General features: G+C 53.4%; 1 protein-coding gene across 2 annotated transcripts in view; it reads left to right on the forward strand.

Moving 5' to 3' along the window:
* Window positions 1-13,322, forward strand: part of LOC105484807 (contactin 2) — a 31,969-nt gene that overhangs the window by 16,679 nt on the left and 1,968 nt on the right. For both annotated transcript variants that reach the window (XM_071078892.1, XM_011746802.3), the window contains 15 exons: window positions 70-169; window positions 1,686-1,861; window positions 2,306-2,442; window positions 2,875-3,004; window positions 4,703-4,853; window positions 4,967-5,094; window positions 5,432-5,607; window positions 6,135-6,255; window positions 6,786-6,944; window positions 7,439-7,588; window positions 9,838-9,908; window positions 10,171-10,405; window positions 10,766-10,878; window positions 12,282-12,468; window positions 12,822-12,934. In XM_071078892.1, the coding sequence (XP_070934993.1) occupies window positions 70-169; window positions 1,686-1,861; window positions 2,306-2,442; window positions 2,875-3,004; window positions 4,703-4,853; window positions 4,967-5,094; window positions 5,432-5,607; window positions 6,135-6,255; window positions 6,786-6,944; window positions 7,439-7,588; window positions 9,838-9,908; window positions 10,171-10,405; window positions 10,766-10,878; window positions 12,282-12,468; window positions 12,822-12,934 (2,147 nt within the window). The remainder of the gene's footprint in view (window positions 1-69; window positions 170-1,685; window positions 1,862-2,305; window positions 2,443-2,874; window positions 3,005-4,702; window positions 4,854-4,966; window positions 5,095-5,431; window positions 5,608-6,134; window positions 6,256-6,785; window positions 6,945-7,438; window positions 7,589-9,837; window positions 9,909-10,170; window positions 10,406-10,765; window positions 10,879-12,281; window positions 12,469-12,821; window positions 12,935-13,322) is intronic.

Consider the following 13,322-nt stretch of genomic DNA (forward strand, 5'->3'; position numbering starts at 1 on the left):
AGATCCCAAGCACGGTAGCACCTGACCTGGAGTCATCTGCATCTGATTTGTAAAATTCTCTCTCCCCAGATACCCGGCTCTTTGCACCCAGCATCAAGGCCCGGTTCCCAGCAGAGACCTATGCACTGGTGGGGCAGCAGGTCACCCTGGAGTGCTTTGCCTTTGGGAAGTGAGTGTGAAAAGGGAGGGGTACCAGGGCACAGGTGCTCTTGGGGGCACAGGTGACCCCAGGGTGAGGGCAGGCAGAGTCAGGGCTGTCATCTTGGTGTCCCTCACAGGGTCTAGCAAAGTACTGGGCACACAGTGGGCATCGACCACCACTCACTGGACACTAACTCTCTGGGTGAGGCATTGCATGTGCCAGGGGCCTTCCACGGCCAGAATCACTTGGTCCTCCAGCAGCACATGGCAGGCTCAGACAGCCTGAGTAACACCCAAGGCTGGAGGTAGGCAGCACAGTGTACAGACTCCAACCCTGTCTGCCTCGTTCAGATCCCAGCTCTGCCACCCGCAGACCTTGGGTAAACTGCCTAACCTCTCTGTGCCTCAGTTTCTTTATGGTGGTGTTAGTAGTACCCACCTCATAGGGTTGTCATGAGGATTAAATCAGTTCATACATGTGAGGTGCTGAGAACAGTGCCTGGAATTTAGGAAAGTGTTCCGTGAATGTTAACAGTGATCTATTTGAGAATCACAACAGAAAGCGTTCTCTTTCTTGCATTCCTAGAAGGATTCACTGGAACAGGGCTAAGCAAACAGCAGGTGCTCAATAAATGTTTGCAGAATGAAAGAAAGAATGTGATTTGTACTTTGGCCCCCTCCTCCCTCAACTATCTCCTGTGGTTACCTGGGATAATCTTTGCCTTGTGGGAAGTTTTGGGCTTCCAGAAAATCCACATGAAAAGCATGTGGAAGGGGGCCAGGTACAGTAGTTCACATCTGTAATCCCAGCACTTTGGGAAGCTGAGGCAGGCAGATCACGAGGTCAGGAGATCGAGACCATCCTGGCTAACACAGTGAAATCCCATCTTTACTAAAAATACAAAAAAATTAGCCAGGCATGATGGTGGAAGCCTGTAGTTCCAGCTACTCTGGAGGCTGAGGCAGGAGAATGGTGTGAACCCGGGAGGCGGAGCTTGCAGTGAGCCGAGATCGCGCCACTGCACTCCAGCCTGGGCGAGAGAGCGAGACTCCATCTGAAAAAAAAAAAAAAAAAAAGAAAAGCATGTGGAAGAGGAATATATTAACCCATTAAAACTGATACCTCAGTCCGTTTTAGTGCACAGATTACTAATAGCTAAAGTCCCTTTGAAAAGTAGGGGCAAGGCCTGCCCTATAGAGGCAACGGAAAAGAGAACCCATAAAGACCCAGGTCACAGGCCACTGTGGCAGAGGGCAGACCCAGCTTCAGAGTGCAGACCCCGCAGAAGCCCAGCTTCACTGGCTGGAGGGTTGTTGCAGGAGGGATGGGTAGAGGAGCCCTGCCTCTTGCCCCTTCCCTGCGTGTGCTCCGAGCCTACCTGGGAGAAGAGAGTGAGGATCAGCCAGAAGGCACCCTCTCTCCCTCTGTTCCTCCCAGGCCCAGCATCTCAGGAGGGCCTGAGAGTCTGGGTATGAGGAGCTGTGAGCACTGGAGGGGTAGGCCCAGCTTAGCCCACACCCTCTGGCTTTGTCTCTCCTGCCAGCCCTGTACCCCGGATCAAGTGGCGCAAAGTGGACGGCTCCCTGTCCCCACAGTGGACCACAGCTGAGCCCACCCTGCAGATCCCCAGCGTCAGCTTTGAGGATGAGGGCACCTACGAGTGTGAGGCAGAGAACTCCAAGGGCCGAGACACCGTGCAGGGCCGCATCATCGTGCAGGGTACAGAGCCAGGGACACCTTCTCCGCCCCTCCCAACCCCCCTTCCTGCCTTCACCCTTGTCCCCAAGGAAACAGACCCAAAAGTCAGGGAGGAGACTGGGAAGCCCCCTGCATGAGCCTGCTTGCCCTAGGACGGCACTGAGTCTGGGACCAGAAGAAGCTAGTGCTGTGGTCAGCTCAGAGCTTCAGTCAGGGGTGCAGAAAGCACACAGGAGGCTCCAGAACGATTTAAGTTGCGAAAGCAGCCACTGGCACAACCACAGAGTGCCAGCTTTCTTGTGCCTCCTTCTTCCTGCCCCCTCCTCCTTGTCCTCTCCGTCCCAGAATGCTGATGGCACCCTCTGCTGTCTGGCACAGGTACTGCTGCCCTGATTTTCTGTTCCTTTTAATGAGCTGGAAGCTCCTCCTAGCTCATGCCAGGTTTTCTTTTCCGGGCTCCCACAGCTCAGCCTGAGTGGCTGAAAGTGATCTCGGATACAGAGGCTGACATTGGCTCCAACCTGCGTTGGGGCTGTGCAGCCGCCGGCAAGCCCCGGCCTACAGTGCGCTGGCTGCGGAACGGGGAGCCTCTGGCCTCCCAGGTAGGAGACGTGGGATTCCTCCCACACATAACTGTCCTCTGCTCACTTGGTTCCCTCACCCCCCAGAACTTCCCCTGCACCACTAGTAGCCCTCTGGGCTAATTAGGGTGCCAAAGGGTGGTCCTAGGACCACCTGAGGACTTCTTCCCATCCCAGTCCCATGGCCACAGGCTGGGCCTGGATCCAGGCACAATTCAGCCACAAAAGAAGTGATGTGGTCCTGACTGGATCACCTCACCCTTCCAGCTTTGGGGAGGCCTGGGTAATCTGCATCCTGAGGTTCCAGGTGGCCCTGAGGTAGGACTGGACATACGAGCCATATCCTCTAGGGATTATCAGCCTAGAGTCTCCACTGCCCCCACCCCTGCCAACCCCTCCTCCCTGTGGCTCCAGTGGTCCTGATCCCCCTGGGCTCTGGGCTCTTCTGCACAGAACCGGGTGGAGGTGTTGGCCGGGGACCTGCGGTTCTCCAAGCTGAGCCTGGAGGACTCGGGCATGTACCAGTGTGTGGCAGAGAATAAGCACGGTACCATCTACGCCAGTGCCGAGCTAGCCGTGCAAGGTAAGGGGCCCAGGGAGGCAGGGGACATCCCAAGGATGTGCATATGGTGGCTTTCAGAGCTCTGAGTTTAGGTGTTTCCAAACACACACGCACATACCCTGTAGCAATTTTCCTTGGTTTTCCAAGTGTCTAAGTAGGAGAACTCAGAAATTTAAGAAAGGAGATGAGACACAGGGTTGAGAGCTGCCAGAGGGCAGGGTCTCTGACTTGTCCCATGTCTGGCACACAGTAAATATTTGCTGCACTGAAAAAAAAAACGGAAACCAAATCAATCAGATCTGTGTAACCCAACCCTTTCAGCTATGTGAGGCTTTGGCAAGTTACTTAGTGTTTCTGTGTTTCAGTTTCTTGATTATAAAATGTAGGCAATAATAGTCCTGCCCTCCTGGGCTGCTGTAGGGAACAAGTGAGATGAAAGAGGTACAGCATAAAAGGCCTGCCCATTTTATGCTGGTGCCTGGGAAATGCCAGCCAGTGCTAATATTTAGTTGTGTGACTTGAGCTCACTGAGCCTCAGTTTCCTCATCCATAAAATGGACACAGCGATACCCACCACATCAAGTTTTAGTGAAGTTTTGCTAAGAAGCATTCATTCGTTCCTTCATCCATTCAACCAATACTTACTCAACACCTCACAGAGGATGAATACGAAAGATACAGTCTCTGCCTTTAAGTAGCTTACAATCCAGTAGAGGGAAAGGGACAAATAAACCCCAAATCAAACAATTAAACAATTTCAGCTAGCCATCAAATATAGTATAAAGAAAATCCAGGCAGGGTGCAGTGGCTCATGCCTGTAATCCCAGCACTTTGGGAGGCAGGGGTGGGTGGATCACCTCGAGCTCAGGAGTTCGAGACCAGCCTTGGCAACATGGTGAAACCCCATGTCTATGAAAAATACAAAAATTAGCCAGGCATGGTAGCACACACGTGTAGTCCCAGCTACACAGGAGGCTGAGGCAGGAGAATCAATTGAGCCCTGGAGGCAGAGGCTGCAGTGAGCTGAGATTGTGCCATTGCACTCCAGCCTGGGCAACAGAGCAAGACTTGTCTTAAAAGAAAATAAAAGAAAATCCAGTAGAGTGATGGGCGTGAGATGGGCCTGTTAGATGGGGTGGTCAGAGAAGTCTTCTATGAGGAAGTCCCATTTAGGCTGTGACCTGAATGTTAAGGAGCCAGCCGCGTGAAGATCTGGGGAATTTCCAGGCAAGATTTACAGCAAGTGCAAAGGTCTGGAGGCAGGAAAAGACTTCACAACTTCAAAAGAGAGAGGGGAAAAAAAAAAGGCTAGGTGATTGGAACATAATGAGTGGGAGAGAGAGTGGAGCAAGATGTGATTGGAAAGATGGAGACTTATTTGTGAAGAGCCGGGCTCCACTGAGTGTGAGTTGAAAAAGCTGTTCATTCCTCGCTGGGTGGAGAAAAGATTGTAGGAGGAACGCGCAGAAACAGGAAGACTGAAGTGGGGTGGCGGCGGCGGGGGGTTGAGGGGCGGGGGGCTGGGGAGGGCGGTGTTGTCAATAGTCCAGGCAGGAGATTTGATAGCTTAGGCCAGAGAAAAAAGGGCTTGGTTCTGAAAGAATTCTGGAAGAGGTGCTGGTAGGAGTCACTCATGAGGTGGCCTCAAAGGGCAGGCCAAGTAACGTCTTCATCAAGGGTGACAGTACTTTTCTCTGTGGCTCTCCCCTTTCCTTCCAGCACTCGCCCCTGACTTCAGGCTGAATCCTGTGAGGCGTCTGATCCCTGCAGCCCGCGGGGGAGAGATCGTTATCCCCTGCCAGCCCCGGGCAGCTCCAAAGGCCGTGGTGCTTTGGAGCAAAGGCACGGAGATTTTGGTCAACAGCAGCAGGTACCACCCACACCCCACCCTGCACAGTTCCTGCTCCTCCTCGTTAGAACGCTAATTCCCCTCCTGTGACAACCGTCCCTGAGTTGGGCACATCTGCTTTGTCCTTGCCACAGAGTGACTGTAACTCCAGATGGCACCTTGATCATAAGAAACATCAGTCGGTCAGATGAAGGCAAATACACCTGCTTTGCTGAGAACTTCATGGGCAAAGCCAACAGCACTGGAATCCTGTCTGTGCGAGGTGAGGGCTGCCATGTGGGTAGGCCGGGGACTCAGCCTCCTCAGGGTACTGTCCTCCCCGTCATCCTGCTCCTGTGTCCCACATTGCTCCTAGTTTGGTGTCAAGGCCACCCCCGGATTCAGTTTCGCTTGGGACCACCCCCTGGCCACCATCGAGACTCCGGTCATGCCTCCCTGCCTGCCACACACTCATGCAGTCCTGGGCAGTTGGGACATGTGGGTCACACCGCCTCTTCTTTTTGCTGGGCCTTAGGACAGAGCCTCTCAGCCTGCCCTGCGGACCCTGCCTGTGCCCATTTCCTCCCCCATCCACCCAGGGGCCTTGTTTTACTTGGCAGATGCAACTAAGATCACCCTAGCCCCCTCGAGTGCCGACATCAACTTGGGTGACAACCTGACCCTACAGTGCCATGCCTCCCACGACCCCACCATGGACCTCACATTCACCTGGACCCTGGACGACTTCCCCATCGACTTTGATAAGCCCGGAGGGCACTACCGGAGAACCAATGTGGTGAGGCCTACGGCCAGAGCCCCATGGCTTCTCCCTCTTTCCAGAGAGACAGGGGCCCCAGGATGTCCTTAGCCATCCCCACCTTTAAGTCCCCCATAGCCTAAGCGTCCCCCATTCCCTCAGGCCCACGCATGGCAAACTCATCCTTGGATGAATAGCCGTCCTTCCTGGATTCCACCCAGGGACCATGCATATAGGAGAGGGTTAGGGACAAACCTGGAATTGTGGGCAGCCACCAAGACACTCCCACTACTGTTCTTGTTGGCCTGCCCCCTAGGGCAAATGACATTATTAATGTGGACAGTCATTGACTGTCTCCTGAAACAAACTTTGTTGTTTAGTCCCCAGTGGTTCTAAGTGATGAGTCGTGATTCCTCCCATTGAACAGACAGGAAAACTGAGATCCAGCGGGGTCCATGGATGTCACAGAGTAGGGGACTCCCAAGCTCTGCCTCATGTCTCATAGCCTGCTGCACTGGTCAGGGCCGGTGCTCTGACCTGCCGCCCCTAACTGTCCCCATGTGCAGAAGGAGACCATTGGGGATCTGACCATCCTGAATGCCCAGCTGCGCCATGGGGGGAAGTACACGTGCATGGCCCAGACGGTGGTGGACAGCGCATCCAAGGAGGCCACAGTCCTGGTCCGAGGTGAGGGGTTTCCCACTTCTACCCCTACCCTAACTCCCTTAAAGCCCAGCTGGGCTGTTCTGACCTGCTCGCCCCATCTCCCCTCCCCTCCCTCAAAGCTGTGGGGAAGGGCTTCTGGCGGAACTCCTGTGAGCTGGATATATCCTGCGGTTCTTCACAGGACCTAAATGATCAGGACATTTTTCTTCCAAGGCCAAAGTTTAAAAAATCCACTCCTAAACACATCCCAAGATAGGAGTGCTTTACTGAGCCCTGAAGTTTTCAAAGCCTAGTGCTGGGAAATCTATGCACCTCTCCACGTGACAGCCTCTGTGAGCCCCCCAGCCTTGAGACACATCCCTCCACCCTCCAACTGGCACCCGCCCCAACTGCCCACATCCCTTGCCGGCGCTCCCTCCTGGGTGTGTGTTCACTGCGCCCTCTGCTGACCTGTCTCAGTACTGTACCAGCTCAAGCCTGGCTGGGAGGAGGTTGGCTCAAATTGGAAGCTGCCCAATTCTGACCCACTGTGCTCTGACCTCTTGGTGCAGGTCCGCCGGGTCCCCCAGGAGGCGTGGTGGTGAGGGACATTGGCGACACCACCATCCAGCTCAGCTGGAGCCGTGGCTTCGACAACCACAGTCCCATTGCTAAGTACACCCTGCAAGCTCGCACTCCACCTGCAGGGAAGTGGAAGCAGGTTCGGACCAGTAAGTGTGACCCCACCCGGGTCAGTGCTGATAAGGCTTGGCTGGGTGTAGGAGGTAGAAAGGGTCAAGGGTTGGGGATCAGGGGTCTGAGGGCCAGGGCTGAGCCTGGAGCTTCCAAGAGGGACAAGCTTTGCCCTCTGCCAGCAGAGAGCATGCAGGCAGGCAGCAAGACAGTCACATAGGAAGCAGGACAGTCGGGAAAGAGTTAGAAGAGGAGGCGCTTGGTCTATGCCCTTGAAGAATTGGTAGGATTGTTACTGGAGCAATGAAAACATTCGTAGGGGCGTGGGGGTGCACACAGCAGTAGCAGAGGTACCAAGATAGGGAAATTGAGTAGTTTTTCAATAATTTCTGAAAAAGGTACTGAGTGCTTAGTATATGGCAAGTACCGAAGTGAGGGCTGGGTAGATAAGTGGTGATTCAGGCCAGTGCCTGCCCTCTGCATCCAGATGAATAAGCAAATGCTGGAACATGGACTCCCTGGTGCCTTGCAGATCCTGCAAACATCGAGGGCAATGCCGAGACTGCACAGGTGCTGGGCCTCACCCCCTGGATGGACTATGAGTTCCGGGTCATAGCCAGCAACATTCTGGGCACTGGGGAGCCTAGTGGGCCCTCCAGCAAAATCCGGACCAAGGAAGCAGGTGAGAGTCCTGTGTGTCCCAGAGAACTATCATCAGGACAGAGACCCTGGCACCACTTATAGGAAGTGCCACGCCAGCCGCAGTTATGCTGAGTTCCAGCCCTGCTCACAGGCTTCAGACTCTCACAAAACAGACAAGGACAGAACACCAAGTTGGGACCAGGCCCACTGTATGGACAAATCATCTAGTCTAAACTCCTCATTTAAAAACTGATCAACCTTACAACTGCATGCGCATCTATAATTTTTTTAAGTTTAATTTTTTAAAGTGGAAAAACCAAAGTTCGGAGAAGGAAAGAGTCACATTGACATAGCTTGGACTTGAACCCAGGACCACGGGGTGGTAGACAGATGTCCTCCTGGAAAAGTATGCACTACAGAAATCAGTTAATGCTGGCTGGGCAAGGTAGTTCACGCTTGTAATCCCAGCACTTTGGGAGGCGGAGGAGGGCAGATCACCTGAGGTCAGGAGTTCGAGACCAGCCTGGCCAACATGGTGAAACCCCATCTCTACTAAAAATACAAAAATTAGCCAGGCGTGGTGACACACACCTGTAAATCCCAACTACTCGAGAGGCTGAAGCAGGAGAATGGCTTGAACCCGGGAGGTGGAGGTTGCAGTGAGCCAAGATCGTGCCACTGCACTCCAGCCTGGGCGACAGAGCGAGACTCCATCTCAAAAAAAAAAAGAAAGAAAGAAAAAAGAAATCAGATGATGTGAAAGATGTGTGTGTGTGTGTGTGTGTGTGTGTGTGTGTGTGTGTGTGTGTGTGTTCTGTGCAGGGGGCTAGGGAAGCAGCCAGTGTCTCCAAGCCCTTTAGATGATTTCTTAGGGAGCAGATGGAATGAATAACCTGCCCACAACCCTCAGCAAAAAGCATGTGGGTGTCTTGAGTGGGCAAGGAGGGGGAGAAGAGAATCCAGGAGAGAGTGGGGGAGGCACAGGCTCCAGTCAGCATCTGCTGAGAGGCTCCTGCCCATCTCCAAGCCATTCGCAGGGGATGGCCTGGAATGAGAGCCCTGGGATCCTGGGACCAGGGGCATAGATTCAGGACACTCCTTCCCTCCTCTCACCTGCCCAGACCTGTTGCACTGGATGTGTAGTGAGGGTCCATCTTCTTGTCTCCCTGAAACATGTTCTCCTACATGCCCCAAACTAACTCTCCAGGCTTTGTTTGGAAAAACTCTCCTTTTTCCAGAAACACTCAACATTTTTAGCTGGTACCTCTCCTGAGTAAGAAATTCCAAAGGGAACACTTTCTTTGATTGATCCTGAACTTCTTGGAGGGTCAAATGTGGAGAAGTGAGGGGACTCCTTTATTCTATTAATAGTATCCCAGGAGCCGAGGAGCACAAAGACAGCTGTGAGGCAAAGGAAACATGACAGGCTTTAAAATCAGAAGGACTGAGATCGGATTCCACCTGTGTCATGTATTAGCAGTGTGACCTTAGGCAAGTTGATTAACTACTCTGGGCCTCAGTCTTTCCACCCTGAAAAGGGCAATAATAACACCCACCTCACAGGATCAAATGGCCAATGTGTTTAGGGGCCTCTTGCAAATTACAGGGCCCTAAACTATTGTCATCAGAAGCAAGTGAAAAATCTCCAGCTGCTGGTTTCTCTGTGAAAATATTTTGACCCCCAGCCAAGTTACTCTCTGCTAAGCTACAGGAGCTGATGAAATAAATTCGTGTTTTAATATCAGCCTTGTTTAATACTCGAGACAATTAGGAGATTAAATCTGCAATAAAAAGAAAAATAGTAATATATCACTCTGGAGCCCAAAAGTAGTTTGTTTTGTTTGTTTGTTTGCATTAACTGCAGTTTTGGGTTATTTATTCCCCTTATTTTAAAGCAAACGAGAGTTGGTCTCTGTGATTTAGTTTAAGTTGATGGAATAAGGAGGACAATGATCGTGTGTGCATCATCCGCTCTATGCTAACCATCGTCCTGTTTAATTTCATTCTCATTACGGCCTCTGAGAGAAACATGATTATCTCCATGGAGAAGAAAATCAGAGGCACAGAAAGGTTAAGTAACTTGCCCAGGGAAACACAGCTAGTCATGGCAGAGGTGGGATTTGACTGCCTGACTCCAGAGCCTATGTTCAGAGGGACCATTGGAGGACAAACCCAGGGCCCAGTTGAAGGGGTTCCCCATCTTACGATGCTCTACAGGCACAGGCTCAGGGCTTTCCTTTTTTCCTTGCTCATTAACAAGCCGTATCCGTGTCTCTTGGCGCTTGACAGCGCCCTCGGTGGCACCCTCAGGACTCAGCGGAGGAGGTGGAGCCCCCGGAGAGCTCATTGTCAACTGGACGGTAAGCTGGAAGAGTCAGATGTCCTCCTCCTCCCCGACTCCTCTCCTGCTTGAGCAGTTGCAGAAAGGACCACTGCACAGCTCTGACTCAAATGCGGACAACTTCCTGTCCCCCTCCCACGCACCCGCTGCCCCTCACGCAAATCCACGCTGCAGGCGCAGGCGTCCAGGGCCGCCACTCTTGGCAAAGGTTGGGTGGGGCCAGGGAACGGGCAGGGACACGTGCTGCGGATCCTCGCCCATGCCACGCTCTTGCCCCTCAGCCCATGTCACGGGAGTACCAGAACGGAGACGGCTTCGGCTACCTGCTGTCCTTCCGCAGGCAGGGCAGCACTCACTGGCAGACCGCCCGGGTGCCTGGCGCCGATGCCCAGTACTTCGTCTACAGCAACGAGAGCGTCCGGCCCTACACACCCTTTGAGGTCAAGATCCGCAGCTACAACCGCCGCGGGGAGGGGCCGGAGAGCCTCACTGCACTCGTGTACTCCGCCGAGGAAGGTGGGCTGCCCCGGGCCCACTTCTCGTCCCTACCCCAGCCACTTGTCCACAGGAGTGTGGGGTGGGAGGACGCTACTCATCTCTCGGCTCAGTTCCATAGGAGAAGGTTGAGAGGACACTTGGGTTCCACACCCCTGGCCTCACTTCCAGCTCTTGCTACCTTGTCTCCCTTCGGGGTTAGGGAAAGGGAGGCTCTCTGGGAAGAGAAGTGGGCCCTGGAGCATTGCTTGGGGGGTTCCCACTTGGCCTTCATCCTGAGCCCTGGGCTTTCCTCCAAAATCTTAAGCAAAGGCAATCCTGGTTGGGGGGTGCCCCAGGGGGTGTCCTGGGAATCCAAACCCATTCTGTATCGGTCCCCAGAGCCCAGGGTGGCCCCTACCAAGGTCTGGGCCAAAGGGGTCTCATCCTCAGAGATGAACGTGACCTGGGAACCCGTGCAGCAGGACATGAATGGTATCCTCCTGGGGTATGAGGTGAGCACCAACCTGGGGCTTGGGAGAGGAAGGGGTGCTGGGGCTTCAAAGCCAGGTGGGAACAACTCACAGCTTACTAATCATTCCTCCTGGCATCCCTGGTTCACTGACATGGCAAACTGAGCATCCAGTCTATGCAGCACTGTGGATGCAAATTTCGTCCACCGTGGCAGGCCAGGCACCGTGGCTCGTGCCTGTAATCCCAGCACTTTGGGAGGCTGAGGCAGTGGATCTTGAGAACAGTCTGGCCAACATGGTGAAACCCTGCCTCTACTAAAAATACAAAAAATTAGCTGGGTGTGGTGGCCCATGCCTGTAACCCCAGCTACTCAGGAGGCTGAGGCAGGAGAATCGCTTGAGTTCAGGAGGCAGAGGTTGCAGTGAGCTGAGATTGCGCCACTGCACTCCAGCCTGGGCGACAGAGTGAGACTCCATCTAAAAAATAAATAAATAAATAAATAAATAAAATTTTAAAAACCATGGCTTATGCCCATTGGGGAAGACAGACCCTGGAGGCAGCCTTAAAGTAAATGCTTGGCTAGAGCCAGCACTGGAAGCTGGGAGGGTAGAGGGAATGGGTTCTGGGAAGGGGCATGGCCTGCCCCTTTCATGCCAGAGCCCATTCAGACTGCCCTATCCAGGGCTGCACAGAGAACAGCCTGAGCCACTCTATGGACCGTTGAACATCCTATCCCGGGGGAACTTGGGGCCCAGCAGTCTGGCCTGAGTACTGGGTCCACTGAGAACTCCACATAGGGGTACCTGTGGAGCAGATGGAAAGTGAGAGGAAGAAAGAGGGAGAGAAAGAAGGAAAAGCAAGAAAGAATCATCAGGCTGGGCCTACTAGTGATAGCACAAGTTCATTCCAGTAGAGTACTCTAGATTTCAGCACAATAGCTTAGGCAAGCCACAGTGTGGAGATAAGTCCAAACTCTGCCCTTGATTTGAAAGCATGTTTAGCAGGTCTTCATGCTATGATTACCATGAAAATGGGTTTGCATGTATTAGGCAGCCTTCAGAAGCTTGCTTGGGGCCGGGGGACTACTTTGTAGTAAAAATAAGCATTTTCTATCCCTTAGCAGAATGCCCTCAGTGGCCTCCCCAAGTTGTTGAAATGAGATGGGTTCCAGCAGGCCATTGCTAGGTTGAGCCTGTGCCACTGGCTCCCTCCCTGGCCCACGTCTTGAGCACCTTCCTTGAACCAGGCACCAACAGACAGCAGGGGACTCACACCCACACGGCCCTGCTCTCTGGGTGCTCATGATCTAGTGTCCAGGTTCTGAGGCCTGAGTCTGGGTCACAAGGACCAGGATGAGCAAGAGAGGAACAGAATATGGGGGGCCGGGGCAGCCCTGAGATCCTGGGCTTGACTATTACCCCTTGGGTACCCCCGCCTCCTTCAGATCCGCTACTGGAAAGCTGGGGACAAAGAAGCAGCCGCGGACCGAGTGAGGACAGCAGGGCTGGACACCAGTGCCCGAGTCAGCGGCCTGCACCCCAACACCAAGTACCATGTGACTGTGAGGGCCTACAACCGGGCTGGCACTGGACCTGCCAGCCCTTCTGCCAATGCCACAACCATGAAACCCCGTGAGTCTCTCTGCCTGGGGTGGGGGTAGGGGAATATGTTGGAGGGTGGGTGCCTCTGGGATCACTTTTTCCCCAATGGTAAGACAAATGCTCTAGCCCACCAGCTCTGGGCTGGACAGAAATTAGACAGCAAGCCTAATGGAAATAAGAGAATGGAATTCATGACCTCTGAAGCATCTCACACTTCTCCAACCTTTGGATTTTCAGGGGCTTTGTTTCGTGGGCATGGGTGACAGAATGTGCTGGGTGTAACTGCTAGAGGCAAACATCCAGAGAAGGGCTGGCTAAAGGTGAGAGGGTGCGGGGTGCCAGGGAAACGTTTGGACATCTCTCCAATTCTTCCTCTGTGGCAGCTCCGCGGCGACCTCCTGGCAACATCTCCTGGACTTTCTCAAGCTCCAGTCTTAGCATTAAGTGGGACCCTGTGGTTCCTTTCCGAAATGAGTCTGCAGTCACCGGCTATAAGGTGAGGAAGGGATCAGCTAGGCCCAGAATGGGAAGGAACAGCTCCTCTGTGTTTCCAGTGAACATAAGCAGCAACAATTTATAACAAGAGGCATCTGAGTGAGACATAAGCAAAGGGTTTGTGACTGTGAGAATGAAATTCATGAACGATTCTCTCGGTAACTTGCAGTAGGAACTATAAAAACAGGGGCAGATGGTGTCACTGCAGAAAGGCAGAGTTCACAGGGGCAGTGATGGACTATGGGGATGGAGTATGGGGGTTCTCCTAGCTTCAGGAGTCTACAGAAACAGTTCAGTGGCCTGCAAGCTTTCCTCCCACCAATGAGGAGCTTTGTCAATGGGGAGGAGGGGTGAGGAAGCTGGACCGCAAGGGCCCAGAACCATCGGGG

This window comes from Macaca nemestrina, chromosome 1 (genome assembly GCF_043159975.1).
Source record: "Macaca nemestrina isolate mMacNem1 chromosome 1, mMacNem.hap1, whole genome shotgun sequence".
NCBI classification, from domain to species: Eukaryota; Metazoa; Chordata; class Mammalia; order Primates; family Cercopithecidae; genus Macaca; species Macaca nemestrina.